At 31.6% G+C, this 16,143-nt stretch overlaps 2 protein-coding genes across 2 annotated transcripts; one reads left to right on the plus strand and one right to left on the minus strand.

The window, feature by feature from the left end:
• The first annotated feature begins 1,399 nt into the window (after positions 1-1,399).
• Positions 1,400-10,652, plus strand: LOC115963473 (aldehyde dehydrogenase family 3 member H1-like). The gene is made up of 12 exons (XM_031082476.1): positions 1,400-1,583; positions 4,525-4,626; positions 4,718-4,970; positions 6,623-6,691; positions 6,805-6,901; positions 7,720-7,926; positions 8,220-8,335; positions 8,410-8,514; positions 8,589-8,761; positions 8,858-8,948; positions 9,333-9,482; positions 10,267-10,652. The coding sequence occupies exons 1-12, from the start codon at positions 1,549-1,551 to the stop codon at positions 10,495-10,497; spliced, it is 1,629 nt and encodes a 542-aa protein (XP_030938336.1). The 5' UTR covers positions 1,400-1,548; the 3' UTR covers positions 10,498-10,652.
• Positions 10,553-13,513, minus strand: LOC115963474 (WUSCHEL-related homeobox 8-like). Its single transcript, XM_031082477.1, has 3 exons — positions 13,302-13,513; positions 11,507-12,028; positions 10,553-11,312 (listed from the first exon to the last, which is right to left on the minus strand). The coding sequence occupies exons 1-3, from the start codon at positions 13,438-13,440 to the stop codon at positions 11,230-11,232; spliced, it is 744 nt and encodes a 247-aa protein (XP_030938337.1). The 5' UTR covers positions 13,441-13,513; the 3' UTR covers positions 10,553-11,229.
• Positions 13,514-16,143: the final 2,630 nt, after the last annotated feature.

Consider the following 16,143-nt stretch of genomic DNA (forward strand, 5'->3'; position numbering starts at 1 on the left):
TTCCTAAACAAATAAATGTTATTTTTCTAACTCTCTCTCTCTCTATCTCTCTCTCAATTTATTTTTTCATTGTTTTTTGGATTCTTTTTTATTTATTTTTCTTGCATCTCTACTTTAGATTGATGAATATTTATGCTTTTTAGAATGGTCTTTGTGCAATTTCCTTTCACAGTTTGTAAATATTTTGTTTAACAAATTAGCAGCAAATTGTTATATGATGTTTTTAGATGCTTGAGTAATTGTTTAAAGCGTTTATGAATATTTTATATTGCTCTTCATCTTCCTTATCCTATTAGTGTATTTTTTGAGATTTTTAAAAAATAAAGTCAATTTTGTGTTTAAAATTATTTACTTAATTATCTATTCATTTTTGTTGGATTAGATGTTTAATTAGATTATGTGACATCATTAACACGATGCTTCTTTTCCTTTTTTTCACCCAAAAAAAAATCTCTATTTTTTTCCCCTTTGGAATTGTACTTTTTTTAGGAAATAGGAAAAATAATTACAATCATTATGTATAAAACTATGACCAATACTTTTGCTTGGAAATAGCGGCATATTTCTATTGCGTTTCTCCAAAACCTTATTAAATTTTTTGAATGATAATGCTTTGGATATTTGGCTTGATCACATTACATTTGATATGTTTTACATATTTGGGAGAAGGAGATTGACTTTGACGTGAGTTTTATTTTTCCTTTTTTTTTTTTGAATTGTAGGTTTTTGTTGAGTTTTATTAATTTTTTAATACTTTTCTTAGTGTTTTTGATTGTATAGTAGAAAAAATTAGGTTTAAGAAAGTTTGTTTAAAACTAAAAGAATAATTTTCAAATTACATATACTCTTAAATGATACACAAAATATTATAATTTTTTATTAAAAATTAATATTTTCACTAACTTACCTTTTAAATTCTTGAGAAAATTATATTGTTTTGATTTTGATACTAAATAAATTATATATTTTTTATATTTGTAATTATCCCTATAATAAATGAAAATATAATTATAAAATACATTACTATTTATTAATCTAAATTAAAAAAAATTAATAAGATCACTTTAAAATTTTATCACGGGCAACGCCTGCAACTAGTGCACTATAAAACAAGAAGTGTGAACATGTCGTGTGGCGAAATATTCATTGGAATATGCAGTGGGTGATGATGAAGTGTGTTGAAATGGGTGGACACACTTCAACCCACATAGACATGTGTCCTTCTGAAACAACCCTTTCAGAAGAGGACCCCTACATGCATAAAGTCATGGAAGAACAGTACCTCTCTACGAATATGAGATGGACACATCAAACCAATGTTCAACGTTATCTTCCTGTTTTAATGGCTGAGAATTCATGTCCAACGTTATCTTTCTATTTCAAGTGTGGATTCTTTTATCACGTTTGTACAAAAACAGAAAACATATTTTTCATGCAACCAGTTTTCCCCCAACACAAAAGGCATATATAAAATAATATAAGTACGGTGTTAGTGACCAATTATTGGAGCCACTGTTTCTCTTTCTCCGTTTCTCTCTTTCCGTCAAGATGAACATCTCTATGGAGCTTTTGCGGGACTTCAGGTACTTATGGATTTTTCTTCTTTCTTCTTGTCTATCACATTCCTTCAACCACATTTTTATGGATATCTTGATGGTGTTGCTTTGAAACTAGTATTGCAAAAAAAAAACTATGAAGATTCTGAACAAGTACATGTTTTTTCTTTTTGTCTTAATTCTTATTTATGCTCTGCTTTTGTCTTCTTTTCCATTTTCTTATTAGCACATAGACTTCAGATGATTTAGAAGCTGCGTAATTGTAGGATATAACAATTGTTTTTTGATATGATAGGATATAGCAATTGAACATGTGCAAGTATGCCAATTAATCATTCAATTTTGCCAGATAATCTTATTTTGTATATCTTTCCTTTCTATAACCTTTATGTCAAGAGGAAAATTAGAATGCATCAAAAAAAAGTTCCATTGGTTTTGAGGATTTTAGTAAAAATCACCTTGAGAATATTTCCAAATGAAACTTAGTTCTTTCAAGACCATTTTCTTAGCACCTCCACCTCCTTGGACAATTACAGTACAACTATAGTAAAAATGACTATCAATATTGTTTGATAACAATGGCTATTACTTATCAACGTACTAGTCATAATATCAGAATCTTTATTCAGTCAAAACTTATTTAACTTTACGAATAATTCAAAAGTACTTGCATATATTAATTTTGATAGTATCACTAGTACATAGAGTTTGGGTAATTCACCTCCAGGATACAGCAAAGTCACTAGCTGAGTATCTCTTCAATTAAATTGTCAAATTTACGTTTTAAAAAAAAAAAAAAAAATCCATTGGTTATAACAAAGTTCATCTTTTTTTTTTTTTTTTGACTGAAAGATAGAAAATCTCATTTTATTTCAATAAAAAAAAAATCATTTGATCTTGATCACATGCACACTAATCAAGTTTGTTTCAATAAAATAAAAATCATCATCCGATCTTGATCACACGCACACATGTCAAGTGATCCACATTGTGCATGTTCTAGTGTCATTTGTCTATAAATTCACTTTATCAGTCATATACAAGTGCTTGTGTTACTATATACCCATCAAAATTTTGTAAACTTTATGTGGGGCAACATTATTTAAATCACAAATCCACTTCCTTCTGCTTCCATTCTCTAAATTAACAGGTGCAATAGCTATTGTATCAGTTGATAAGAATGTTGCTTAAATCAGGAAGTAATGAAGAAGTATAATTCAAACTTTCGCCAATCATCAAAGATATCGAGAATGTAACACATATGTACTGTATTCAGGGCTCAAGAATACATCCAAAGAAGTATAAAAAGCTATACTGAATTTGACCACAGGATACAAATATACTAAAAAAATATCACCAAAAGATATCAAGAATAACTTTTGTGGGTCTTTTCAGCACTTAAAAAAAAAAAAAAAAAAGGTTTCTTTTCCTTATTAGTTCTTCTTCTTTTTTTCTTTTTTTTTTTTGCAAAAATTTTCTTTTTGGCTTTTGCCTTTTAGTAATAACTGTAGTGTAGATATATAAGTATACACTATACAGTGAGTTTGTGTCTTTGGAGGAAATCCGGATTTTTTTTTTTTATAAAGATTTTTATATCTTGATGTAATTGGTTTTTTGTTATCATGCTATACAAATAGGGAGATATTTCTTCTCTCCCATGCTTTTCAACTGACTCTTCTAAGATTTTACAAAGAAGTGTAAGCCTGAGATCAAAGTGTTAATTGACTCTTGGTGCCATATGTTAATGTCCACTAGTTTACTAAGAAATAGAATGCCAATTTAAATGATTAAATGAAAGTGAACATATTGACTAAAAAATTAACCAAAAAAATAATATTATCTTTAAAAGAACCCCTAAATTATAAGGTTTAAAATGTAATTTACCAATAAATAAATAAAAAATATGCCTGAAACTATTCTAGAGTTTTTCTCTCTTGAGTCCTTGCAACAAATAAATAAACCAAAAATTGTAGGAAAGTAGATCGTCCCCAATTGCCTGTCTAGTTCATTTTTAATGAATCAGGTAAGATATTATTAAGCTCAAAAACTATTACAATACATTGTCAATAATTTGACATCTCTTGATATTTTCAACAGAAACGCCCCAGTCCCATTGTTGTAACAGGGATCCCCCACAAGCTACACAAAAACCTTTTTTTTTTTTTTTTTTTTTTTTTTTTAATGAAGAGTACACTTGAAACATGTACAACACTACAACCAATCTTTGTTCTTAATTTCCACTTATTGCCTGGAACATGCCATCTTCAGTCCTCATGGCGCCATTGAATATTCGAGCATTCTTTCTGAGTCCAAAGGTGATTGCAGCAGCTCATGCTAGCCTCTAGTTTGTTGAATTCATATTCTCTGTGGTTACTCTGTATTTAGTCTAACAGAATGGTCCATTTCTAGAATTTGATCATAGGCATTAGCTTTGTGATAATGGAGTATAAAGGTCTATTATAGTATTTACAATTTATCGACCACTACATATAATATCAAGTCTACTACAACCGTTGCTTTTCACATTTTCCCTTACTGGTCCACGTTCTCCATTATCTTTTGCTTGTGCATTTTGTTTTTGTCTCAGACTTCCAGTGATTTGCTTTATATAATCCCTTATACATTGTGCAAATATGGATACTCCTTTTGGTTGAACAGCATTACTGTTCCATGGTATAGAATCATTTTACTCCATACTGTAAATAGAATTTCATTTTTTATTCCGTTGCAAAACTCAGTTGTTCTAAGATATATAGAGAACTAGTTAATTTACTTTGGTTAACAAAATATGTATTCATAAGATGCTATGCGACATACAAATAGAGCAGTTTAATTTCCATGAACATGCAAAAAGACCCCCCATCCTTGTGCTTGTGATGCGCTTCATGTATAGAAGACAACAGATAATGCAAGAAGAATGCATGTGATTCTCTTTGACTCAATACTACTATTCTTTTTTATGATACAGTTCCGTTGGTGCTGGCGCTAGCAGAGCATTCTCTTACCCTTTTACAAGAAAGACCAAACAAAGACAACTTTCCTTTGCCTACCTTATCAGAACTTCCTATAGGTAATCTTTCTTTCTATATTTACACTTTCATGGTATCATCTTTTTCTCTCTCATTACTCATTTCCTTTGTGTGTGTGTGTGTGTGTTTTAGCTTTAAGAGTTGTTCTGCAACTCTATCATTGACAGCAGAGGTGGAAGAGAAGCCAAAGTTTGATGTAGACAATGCAGCTTTGCTTGCAGGGGAGCTCAGAAAGAGCTTTAATTCTGGCAGGACAACAAACTATGAATGGAGAATGTCACAGTTGAAGAGTATTGAGAAGATGCTTGAAGAAAAGGAGAATGACATTACTGAAGCTCTTTACAAGGATCTCTCGAAGCCTGGACTTGAAGCCTTTGTTGCCGAGGTACTCAATCTTTTTCTTTGCCTTATAACAATAAACAAGTAGATTAATTGTGGACCTTGTGGATGTGGTTAATCTATAGTTTTTATTATTATTATTTGTTTTAATTTTTTTTGAGCAGCTATATGTATCATGTGATACTCTTATTTGATTTAAGTCATAAGACTCTGGAATCTAATTTGACAAAGGAAGAACTTTTTTTTTTTTTTTTTTTTCCATTTCTATTAATGATTAATATTAAAAAAAAAAAATTAACTATCACACTTTGCCCGGTTGCGCTCAAAACTGGATAAAAGCAGAAGAATACATGATTTTAACAAATCTAGATAGGAAATAAGGGGAAAAAACAAACAAAAACATGTCAGTTCCTTCCGCATTTTTCTTTGGTTATTTGCATCAAAGGAATCTTTTATGATGGAACAATTTGCATTTAGGAAACTCCCCTTCTGCCAGTGCTTAGAATCCTAAATGTTGCACACCAGCTGATACCAAACCTGGAGAAAAGGACAGTTACAGTAGGTTAATGACTTAAAATTTAGTCACTTTATATGAACAGCTCACATTAGGAACCAAAATGTTTTAAAAAGGAAAAAAAAATGCTGCTCAAGTGAACATGATAGTTCAGAAGTAATTAATGAGGGAAAGTTGAGTATAAATTACAACAAGCCAAGGATAATGAAGGATATTTAGGGAAATGGTGAGGGAAGGGATGATTTTTAAGGCCTGCATCCAAATAACACTATTGAAGAGGCAGGTTTAAACTTATTAGAGCTAACAGTTGCTGACTTAATGAACAGATGACATAAAAAGTAGTGGCAAAGCAGTAGGAAGGGGGAAACCACAAGTTTTAAAAGGTTAAAGGTAGAAGAGTGATATGAACCTTCAAACAACAAGGTTGGAGTGCAGAGATGTAGTTAAATATGTGATACAGCTGAGATTGGTGTTCTATATTAGGTTGTGGCTGGTTTTAGTAGCAAGGTTAATGAAATGATTTTTCTAAATGAGCTCAATCTATTACATTGGTATCAATGATTTTTTTGTTGATAATGTACTTACATCAGTTAAGTTTCCATTAGAATTCACTTAAATACCAATAAATAAATAAAGTCAATTGAAAGGCATTAAGATAATTTACTTTATAAAATTGCACTCTCTAGGTGTTTCCTTTCTGTAACAAAATATGTAGGCTTATAATGCATAGATTTAACTTATTATAATCTCAATTGGTTTGTCTTTATGATAAACTTCTTCTATTTATTTGTTTGATTAAGTTAAGAAACACAACTCTGTTCTGTACCAACTTCATCTCTTAAGAACATATGAGGTCTAATTGTTGCCTTCATGAAAATTTTGCATCAAATCTGTTTAGGCAGGATGACATGATTAGCGTCAAATAAAGAGGACACTGTAATGCTTTCACATTGGTTGACTTGGTGTCTCTACAATATTGAGTTTTAAACTTGTGTCCTGTTTCTTTACATACAACTGTCTTTTTTCTTTTTTCTCATTAGCATTATGAGTAGTGTAACTTTGATTTGCTTTATAACTAGAGCTAATTGGATGAAGCATATATATGCAGATTCTTTTTTTTTTCTTTTTGCTCACCTATTTAATCAATGTAGTCTATTAGTTAATAAGCTTTCTGTTTAATGCAGATTTCTCAGGTAAAATCCTCATGTAAGTTGGCGCTAAAAGAGTTGAGTCGTTGGATGATTCCTGAAAAGGTGATTAACAATAAACACTTTTATGGTTGAGAACAACAACAATAGGTACTGTCGTAGCTGTCTCCTTGAATTTTAACAAGTATAACCTAATACAAATTATCAACAATTTTCAGGTCAAAACTTCGCTTACAACATATCCGTCATCTGCAGAAATTGTGTCAGAACCCTTAGGAGTTGTGCTGGTCATCTCAACATGGAACTTTCCTTTCTGTAAGTATAAAACAATCTGGTTTCACGCAATCTAGTGTCTACAACTGGTTACACAGAACATAATTTGCATAATTTTGAATTCTTGGCCCTACACATCACCATTGTTGATCCATGTGCTTTTAGTAACTATATATAATCACTTTGTATTGGAGCTATAACATCTGTGTTCTTTGCTCTTTTTGTCACTATATTCTTGTATCCTTTTCTTGGTTTAGCCACTTGCTTCTCATTTCATAATCACATATAATTTTCAAAAAAAAAAAAAAAATGAAAACAAAATTATACCACATTCTTTTCCATCTAAAATTTAAAGTCGCTTTCACTTTTTTGTTTCATGTACATTCACATTCACTCTAAGTACTATATTCTCAGAGCCCCAATTTCACTATTTTTTTTGTCTTTCTATTATATGCCTGAGGCTGCATTAGTGTGCATATAATCTCTCCAAGTTTGATTACTTTCCCATTGTTATGTGACATAATGATTGTTGGATCTCGTTTCCTTCTCAAATTGATTTGACTCGTTATAATTGTGTATTTTCCCTGCATTAAATTACTCAAACCTTTCTTGGATTATATATAGTAAATATAACCTTTTTTTTTTTTTTTTGTTTTGAGGTACTTGGATTATATCTTATTATAGATTTGCTCTAGTTTCACGTTTTGTTCAAATTTTCCTCTCTTTTCCCCCCTGTTTTGGGGGCTTTAATGGCATCATATGAGTTCTCACCATAGACATTAGTAGTCCCATCTATTAAACTATCCTCTTATAAATTAGGCTTCTTTCAATTAATAACATAAATTGTCTCTATTTTCTAGTGCTATCACTTGATCCAGTCATTGGAGCTATTTCAGCTGGTAATGCTGTAGTCCTAAAGCCATCAGAAATTTCTCCAGCTACATCATTGTTGCTATCCAATTTAGTTGAGGAATATCTAGACAAATCTGCAATAAGAGTTGTTGAAGGATCCGTCGATGAAACCACTGCATTACTTGAGCAGAAATGGGATAAGATACTCTACACAGGTTAATTAGCCTTTAATTATTTTTTGCAATTTCATCAGACATTCAATGATTGGAACACTTGTAGTTACATGTATAAACAATAGTTGTAGTCAAAGTCCCGTACCATAATTATTCACTGGCACAGTTTGACAACTCTTCATGTTTGAGGTGTTTTTTCTAGTACCTTGGTTTAAACCTTGGTGCAGTTTGGATAATCAAAGTAGTGACAAATTCATCTTAAATTGTCATTGTTTCTTCATGTCTAACTTGCTCATATTTAATGTTTTATGAAGTATCTGTTGAGTTTTCTGCAGGTAGTGCAAAAGTAGGGCGCATAGTGATGGCTGCTGCCGCAAAGCACCTTACACCAGTAATTCTAGAACTTGGAGGAAAGTGCCCAGCTGTTGTTGATTCAAACATCAACTTACAAGTATATATTTCTCCTAGAGCTTGAATTATGCTTTCTATAATTGTTTTCAAGGATTAACCTTTTGAAAATTTAAGGTTGCTGTTAGGAGGATAATTTACGGAAAGTGGGCATGCAATAATGGGCAAGCTTGTATCGGTGTTGATTATATAATCACAACAAAAGACTTCGCTCCAAAGTTGGTAAGGTTGTCTCTGTGGAAAACAGAAATAGTACGTTTCAAAGATATATTTCTTTATGCATGCTTGCTCTACAGATAGATGCCTTAAGATATGAATTGGAGCAATTTTTTGGGAAAGATCCAATGGAATCAAAAGACATATCCCGCATTGTAAGCTCATCCCACTTTGCTCGTTTGGCAATGCTCATGGATGATGATTTGGTATCTGACAAAATTGTTCTTGGAGGCCAAAGGGATGCGAATCAGTTGTGAGTACGATGGACTTTGTTGGATTTAGCCTGTTAACAATAATATATAAGTTAGATGAACTCTCTTTACATCAACTGTCCTTGTATTTATGGCAGAAAGATAGCTCCAACCATCTTGTTGGATGTTCCAGAGGATGCACAGATAATGCAGGAGGAGATATTTGGGCCTTTAATGCCCATTCTCACTGTAAGTACTATAACCACATTAAGAGTTACACTTTACTCTGAGGCCTCTTTCAAAGGGATATGGTCAGGGAGAAAACCCTCTATTCTGATGAAGTAGACTTACTTCCTCTCGCCAACAATCTTGTGAGCACAAAAAGGTAGTCACTTGAATTGTGGATACCAAAATGCTCTCTCTGCCTCTCTACAATTAAAGGTGGTGAAACCATCGCTCTTCTCCATGCCAAAGAAAAGTCCTTCCCTCAATTCTTCTTCTGGAAAATTTTTTACTAACCATTGCTGATGTTTTTGTACAACATTGGATTCTAACAGAAGTTATGTAAACATTGCCTTAAGTGAAACACAAAATATGTAGATATGTTTTAATTTTGCTTTTGGTTTTTCACAGGTTGAGAAATTGGAAGACAGCTTTAAGATTATACAATCAAAACCTAAGCCCCTAGCCGCATATCTCTTCACTAATGATGAGCAGCTAAAGAAGAATTTTGTGCAAAACATATCTTCAGGAGGAATGCTTATCAATGATACCATCATACATGTGACTACTCTCTTCCTTAAATTCATACAGAAAAGATATACAGTGCCCAATTTCCACCAATGTTATTTTATTACATAAATCAAGTCATGTTTGAGTCCGACATAGATGCACACCAAAATGAGGATGAAATCAGCACCGATTTATTTAGATCTGAATGATTGCCATTATGGAATATTTTAATACCTAGCAATAGATATGTTTGACAATTGGCTATAGCTAAATTAGTAACTGAGCAAGAGTGCTATTAGCATAGTTGCATTCTGCAGAAATGAGATCTACACTAATTAAGTGCATCAAAGTTAAAGGGCAGAATAGTGAGTTTGAGCCTTCAAGGATCTCAATCAAATGATAAAAGCTGAATGTTAAAATTCAATGTGTATTAATATGTTTTGGTTCTACATTGAGAATCAAATAACACTTTGTCTATGTCCTCCCAGGCCAAGGGGAGACATATAAATTTAAATCACTTCCCTTACAAACTTAAACTACTTGATAGATATGGATGAGGTCTACAGATTTAAACCAAATATAAAATTGCAAACGAGGTCAGTGTCAACACCCACTAAACCCCAATTTTTACTTAGCAACATACAATATGGAGATGCAAGGAGACCACAAACTGCATTTACATGATTTTCTTGTACTTCTAGGGTTATCTACAAAGAATTGTAGATTTTGTTAGTATTAGCATAAGTTAGTGCTATTGGACATGCTTTCTCTCATTATCTATGTTATAACTAATTCTTTTTCTATTTTTTTATATCTTACAAACTTCACAATGCAGGTTGCGACAGATGGTTTACCTTTTGGTGGAGTTGGAGAGAGTGGAATGGGTTCATATCATGGGAAATTCTCGTTTGATGCTTTTAGCCATAAGAAGGCAGTGCTATACAGAAGTTTTGATGCAGATGCATCTATAAGGTATCCACCATACACGACTCAAAAGCAAAGACTATTGAAGGCCGTGATCAATGGTGACATAGTTTCCATTATACTTGCTTTGATTGGATGGTGAAAAAATAGAAAAGATAGAGATGAGTCACATTGAACATCCGTTTTCTTCTGTTTTGTTTCTTATCAAGATTTATTTCCAATAATTGATGTCCAGAGATATTCTACTTAATGGTAATGAGTGCTGCAATAGCATTAATGAATCTGAAGTTCTCATCAGTTTTTTTTAGGACACAATTTTAGTTAGATGGAAGGTCAATTTATGCCAATCACACAATTTTGTCAAAAGATGAAAGTAACACGAAGTTTTCCATAAGTACATGTGGAAAATGCTAACATGTATAGAAACAATTTTATATTTTATTTGTGAGGTTTCTTGAAGTAGGGTTTTAAAATATGTAGTTTTTGTCATTGGTAGACCTGGTATCACAAATATAGTAAGTGGGCTATTGCCAATTGTAATTTACAATCATAATTTGCCATTCTTAAGAATGTAGCACAGGGCGAACACAATCATAGGCTATCAAAATGCAATTGCACTTGGCAAACTGAAGCATGTGAATAGAAAGATGAGCACACACCAAAGAGAGGGCGAGAGAGTATAGAATCTTCTACTGCAATCTACCATTAAAAGAATTTTTAGTCCTGTAAAGTTCTCACCAAACTCAGACTCCCATGCAGGTATTTAAATGTATCCTAAATAAAGAACTTCTATTTATTAATGTTCTCCATCATCATTAAGTTCAATAAGCTTTAATTCAAGCACAGTCAACAAACCAGTATAGCGGTATAGGCATCATCCAGCCATGTCATATCCTTCTCCATAACAATAAGGGTTATAATTACTTGGCACTTCCATTTCACCAAACCGATTAGTACCTGCACTCACAAATAGAAAGAAGTGTTCAAAGTTCTCATGTGCATCCGAATTCATATTTCTGAGTGTGTTTTGTGTGTGGGCATGTGTGTCTGTGCAAACCAGTTTGCAACTTTCATAACTATCTAGGATCGAGAACACAAGGAATGAGTGGAAGTTTGTGCAGCATATAGAAGTACAAGAAGTAGCTACATACCAGGATTTGGCACAAAACTCATATGACCCAAACTGCCAGAAAAACTTAAATCAGAATCTGATGGAAATGTGGGTTCCCCTTCATTAGAGCGGGAATTTAAGCGTAGCATTTCAGTGCTCATCTTGGGACTCTGCTGCAAGTGTATAGTTTTGGACCTTTGTGCTGAGTTCTCATAGGATGGAGTGCTTTCTGGTCTCATTTTCTTCTCTTTTAGAGATTGAACTTCTTTATCTGTTTCTGATTCTGGTTTTTGTGGTTCTGGAACTGATTGTTTTCTTCTTAAACGAGCTCTCCTGTTTTGGAACCAGTTGTAAACATTTGATTCAGAAATTTTGCCATGTTGTGCTAGTTCAGTGGCTATCTCTTTGATCCTCTGGTTGTTTGGAGTCCCATTGTCTTCTTCAAAAATTCGCTCAAGGATTTGAAGCTGCTCTGTTGTGGGGCTCCACCGTTGCCTGATATTCATCTTTTGTCCAGAAGATGCCATCCATGGATCATAGTATAGACTTCCCTGTCTCATTCCTGAACCACAATGACTTAAAGTTTTAAAGAAGCAACATGTATCTCCTACTGAATACAACGGGCTTTCAAATAAAAACTTCCTGGTAAATTTCCTAATAAGAGACAACTAGTATATGGATAGCAATTACAAACTGAAACGTAAAGATGAGAGAAAAGCAATTTTATAAATATGCACATGCTTTATGAAGTGATGACTTAAGAATCAGTCCGCCAATTCTCATCTCAAGTCAGTCTTTGAAATTCCAGAAAATGCTTTCAAAAAGGAATGCCGACACAGCATTTGGTTAGATCAAGACACGGTGCAACAAAGAATCTCTCAAAAAGGAATGCTAACACAGCATTTGATTATATCAAAAAATGGTGCAACAAGGAATATCTTTGCAACTCTTTTATTTTAAACTTGACTGGAAGAAAATAAATAAGGAAAGGGGTTAAGAAAGAAAATAACAAAAGCAACCAAAAAAGATTTCAAACTTCAGAAACCACAGGCATATTGTTTTCTCCCTCAGAAAAGTAGAGGAAGAGAAAATGGAATGAAACCAGGTTTGCTTATGAGGAGAAGCCAATATGGTAATTCTTTTGCAATTGAATTCAAGGGTATATACCAAATCAGCGTTTGGTAATATGGATTCATGTGTTTTACCAGTAATTGATTACAATGTAGTGGGCTCAGGGGGCTGAGGAAACTTGCCCAGATCAATATTGTAAATATTTGAGTGAGTTATAGTCTCTATTAAGTTCAAGACAGATCAGTGTAGTCAAAGGTAAAAGGCGACCTTAAGGTGTAAACCCCTTGTAGGTGGCTAATAGGCGATCGCTTGAGTGATGCGAGGCACCTTATTAGGCACAGTTTGAATTTGTCAAGCAAGGTCATTTTCACTATTCTATAATTTCTTCAGGTAAAATTATATTACAACAGCAATGTACATGACTTCTCATATACTTCCCAGGTTAGAGACAAGCAAAAAGTATGAGAAATACATGGAAACTAATTATCAGTTAAGAGAATTGAATAATATATTTTTGTAATTTGCCTTTGAACAATTGGGAGAAAAAATATTTTCTACACTCCTAAAAATGCATACTTCTGAAATACTTGTGAAGCATGATAAGTAAAATTTGAAATTCTAGTTAAGCATGGTATATGAATCATGAATGCACCCATCAAAGTAAGAACTGCAAATCTTAAGATACCCTCAAACCCAAACTACAGTGACTCAGTGACCAAAGCAAATAACACCCATACTGAGAAAAAAGACAGAGAGAGAGAGACCAGAGTGGGTTTGTTGGGCAGAGAAGGCCTTATGCATCTGAACAAGTTGGTCAGAGATGATTGCATAGGCAGCTATCTGTTGCCTCAGTACTTCCATTTGCTCCTCTGTCATCATCACCCTATTCTTATTCACTTGCATCTCCTTTCCACACTCTCCTACTTGTTTTGCTTTGCTACTCTGTGTTGAGTTGAGTTTAGAGACTTTAGAGACAAAGCAACCGACTAACAGAAAGTTCTTTGAACAGAGACACAGACAGAGACAGAGAAAGTAGTTGAGGAAAAGAGGGGAGGGTTTGAACTTTGAAGCGTACTTGGCAAGAACCATGAGATATTAGCAGCAAAGATTGCGCGCAATTTTCTTTTAGAAATCTTTGCGGTGTATTCGGAGGAAATCACGATCACCAGTATAATATTATTATTGAGTCCAATATTAGTGTTCTTTTTCCTATTTTAGTGTTGCTTTGAGATCTTTTATTATTTTGATCAAAATCTTTCTTAAAACAATATTAATTGCTTTCCTTTTTAGTTTTTACTTCACAGATAATTTAAAAAAAAAAAGAAAAAGAAAAAGAAAATAAAATACTAAAGTGCAAACTAAACCCTATACTTGGTAACAGTTTTATTTTCTATTTTCAAATTTTCATTTTTAGGAATATAAAAAAAAAAAAAACAATTTTCTTGTATTTTTTTAAATAAAAAATATATTTGATTAGTTGAAATTAAAAAAAAAAAATTTAAAGAAAAAAATAGAAAATACTATAATATATTGTTGTTAGGATTTGAACTCTAATGCTAACTCATTAAATGAGATAAATTCATTAAATTAAATACATATTTTCATTGACTTTTGAAAATTAAAAACTGAAAACGGTCTTTTGCATGTTTTCAGTTTCCTTAGCAAATTAAGTTTTGAAAATAGTTTTTGTTTTCTGTCCATTTTGAGTTGTCAAATAAGTTTTTTAGGGGACGTTTAGTACATTGTAATGATTATTACATGGGAATAGGAATAAGTATTACAAGAAATACATTAAGTTGAAATATAATAAGTATTACAATTCATTAGTTTGGTGATCATTTAAGAATAAAATCTTGATTATGCATCTACAATTTGGTAGAGGATGAAAAGAAGGTGGAATGAAATCATTTTTAAGTCAAATTTCCTAAAATACTCTTATTTTATAAAATTAAATTTACACTTTTTGAGGATCTAGCTTAGCTTCTTCTTTTTTTTTTTAATAAAAAAAAGCTTAACATTTAAAAAAAAAAGTGGGAGAAGGATCTAGCTTATTATGTATAAATTTAATAATTAATATATATGTGCTTTGTTTAAAAATTAATAACTCCATAAAAGTTATTTAAGAGAAAATCAAATGATACATCTTTTATTTGTTTTTAAAAAAGAAATATGAAAGAAAAAAGAAAAAAAATTTCACATACTCGCCAATTCCATCAAATTAATTCCAATTTCATAGATTAATATTGATCACAAAACAGCCACCCAACTATTAATCAATGTTGAAAAAATAATATTGATGAACCTTTTTTTGTTTTGAGAATTGATGAATTGGACGTTCAAAATAGAACTAATAATTAACAATCACTAGTCGCATACCCGCGCGTTGCGCGCGGTAATTTTTTTAGGATGGTCTCATTAAATATTTTATTAATACTATAATTTTAGTTATTAACCATTTGATTTTCATTAGTTTTTAAGTTAACAAAAACCTTAAATATACCTTCTTTTCTTTTCTTTTTAACCTTTACACACACACATATAGTGAATCTTTACACATACCTTTAAAAAAAACTTTATATATTCCACTTTTTTGGATGCCTAAAATTATAGACTACTACTTCATAATGATAGTGGCTAATTAATTTTATATTTTTTTTTTTTGTGATTTCATTTGTAATGCTTCTTACCATTATCATATATTTACTAACTGATGATTTGCATAACAAAGACAATAAATGAGAGGTAGCATTGTTCATTAGATTTTCGAAAGTAATAGTGCATGAAAATTATAAATATATATATATATATATATATATATATATATATATATATATATATATATATATATATATATATATATATATATTATCCTAAAATGAAATGTCAAAAAATGGATTTTTAAATTTTCTAACTTTATCTTATTTCTACTACTATCAGAGAAATCTCTTTTTTAGTTATGATTAATATGGTTTCCATAGTTAGAATTTGATTAGTTTTAAATTTAAATTTAGTACTATGATTGTATTTAATTATTGATTGTTGATTTAATTTTTTAAGTGAATTAAACGGTTTATGTTACTACACTGTAAAGTTTTTAATGTTCTCCACACGGTAATCTCTATTTTATTTTTTTACTTCTCCTAACAACCTCTTTGTTTTCCAATCAACGATTACTAATTGACGTTTGGTTTTTTTTTTCTTTATCTACTCTTTATTACTTTGTATTGGTTTTTTTTTCTATACCCTCTCTCTCTTCTCTCTCCCTCTCTCCTCTCTCCATCTTCGGCTCTTCCTCTTTCTCTCTTCTCTCTCTCTCTTCTCTCTCTCTCTCCATTGGCGACCTATATTTTCCAAAATTTAATGATGATCCATGACATAAATATGCATTCATATTTTTTTTTTTTTTTTAATTTAGTGTTTCTAACTTGATTTGTTTTGTATTTCATTCTTCCTTTGATGCATTGGGTGTGAGAATGAGTGTTTCCCTATCCATTGGCAACCTATCATTTTCCAAAATTTGATGATGATTCTATGACATTAAATATGCATTATTAGTTTTTTTTTTTTAATTTAGTGTTTCTAACTTGATTTGTTTTGTATTTCATT

This window comes from Quercus lobata, chromosome 10 (genome assembly GCF_001633185.2).
Source record: "Quercus lobata isolate SW786 chromosome 10, ValleyOak3.0 Primary Assembly, whole genome shotgun sequence".
Classification (NCBI taxonomy): Eukaryota; Viridiplantae; Streptophyta; class Magnoliopsida; order Fagales; family Fagaceae; genus Quercus; species Quercus lobata.

Coding starts and splice junctions, on each gene's coding strand:
- LOC115963473 (XM_031082476.1), top strand. CDS start 1,549: ATGAACATCTCTATGGAGCTTTTGCGGGACTTCAG. Junction 8,336..8,409: donor ATTCAAACATCAACTTACAA/GTATATATTTCT, acceptor TGAAAATTTAAG/GTTGCTGTTAGGAGGATAAT. Junction 9,483..10,266: donor TCAATGATACCATCATACAT/GTGACTACTCTC, acceptor TTCACAATGCAG/GTTGCGACAGATGGTTTACC.
- LOC115963474 (XM_031082477.1), bottom strand. CDS start 13,440: ATGCAAGTGAATAAGAATAGGGTGATGATGACAGAGGAGCAAATGGAA. Junction 12,029..13,301: donor TGCCCAACAAACCCACTCTG/GTCTCTCTCTCT, acceptor ATTGTGGTTCAG/GAATGAGACAGGGAAGTCTA. Junction 11,313..11,506: donor GAGTTTTGTGCCAAATCCTG/GTATGTAGCTAC, acceptor TTGTGAGTGCAG/GTACTAATCGGTTTGGTGAA.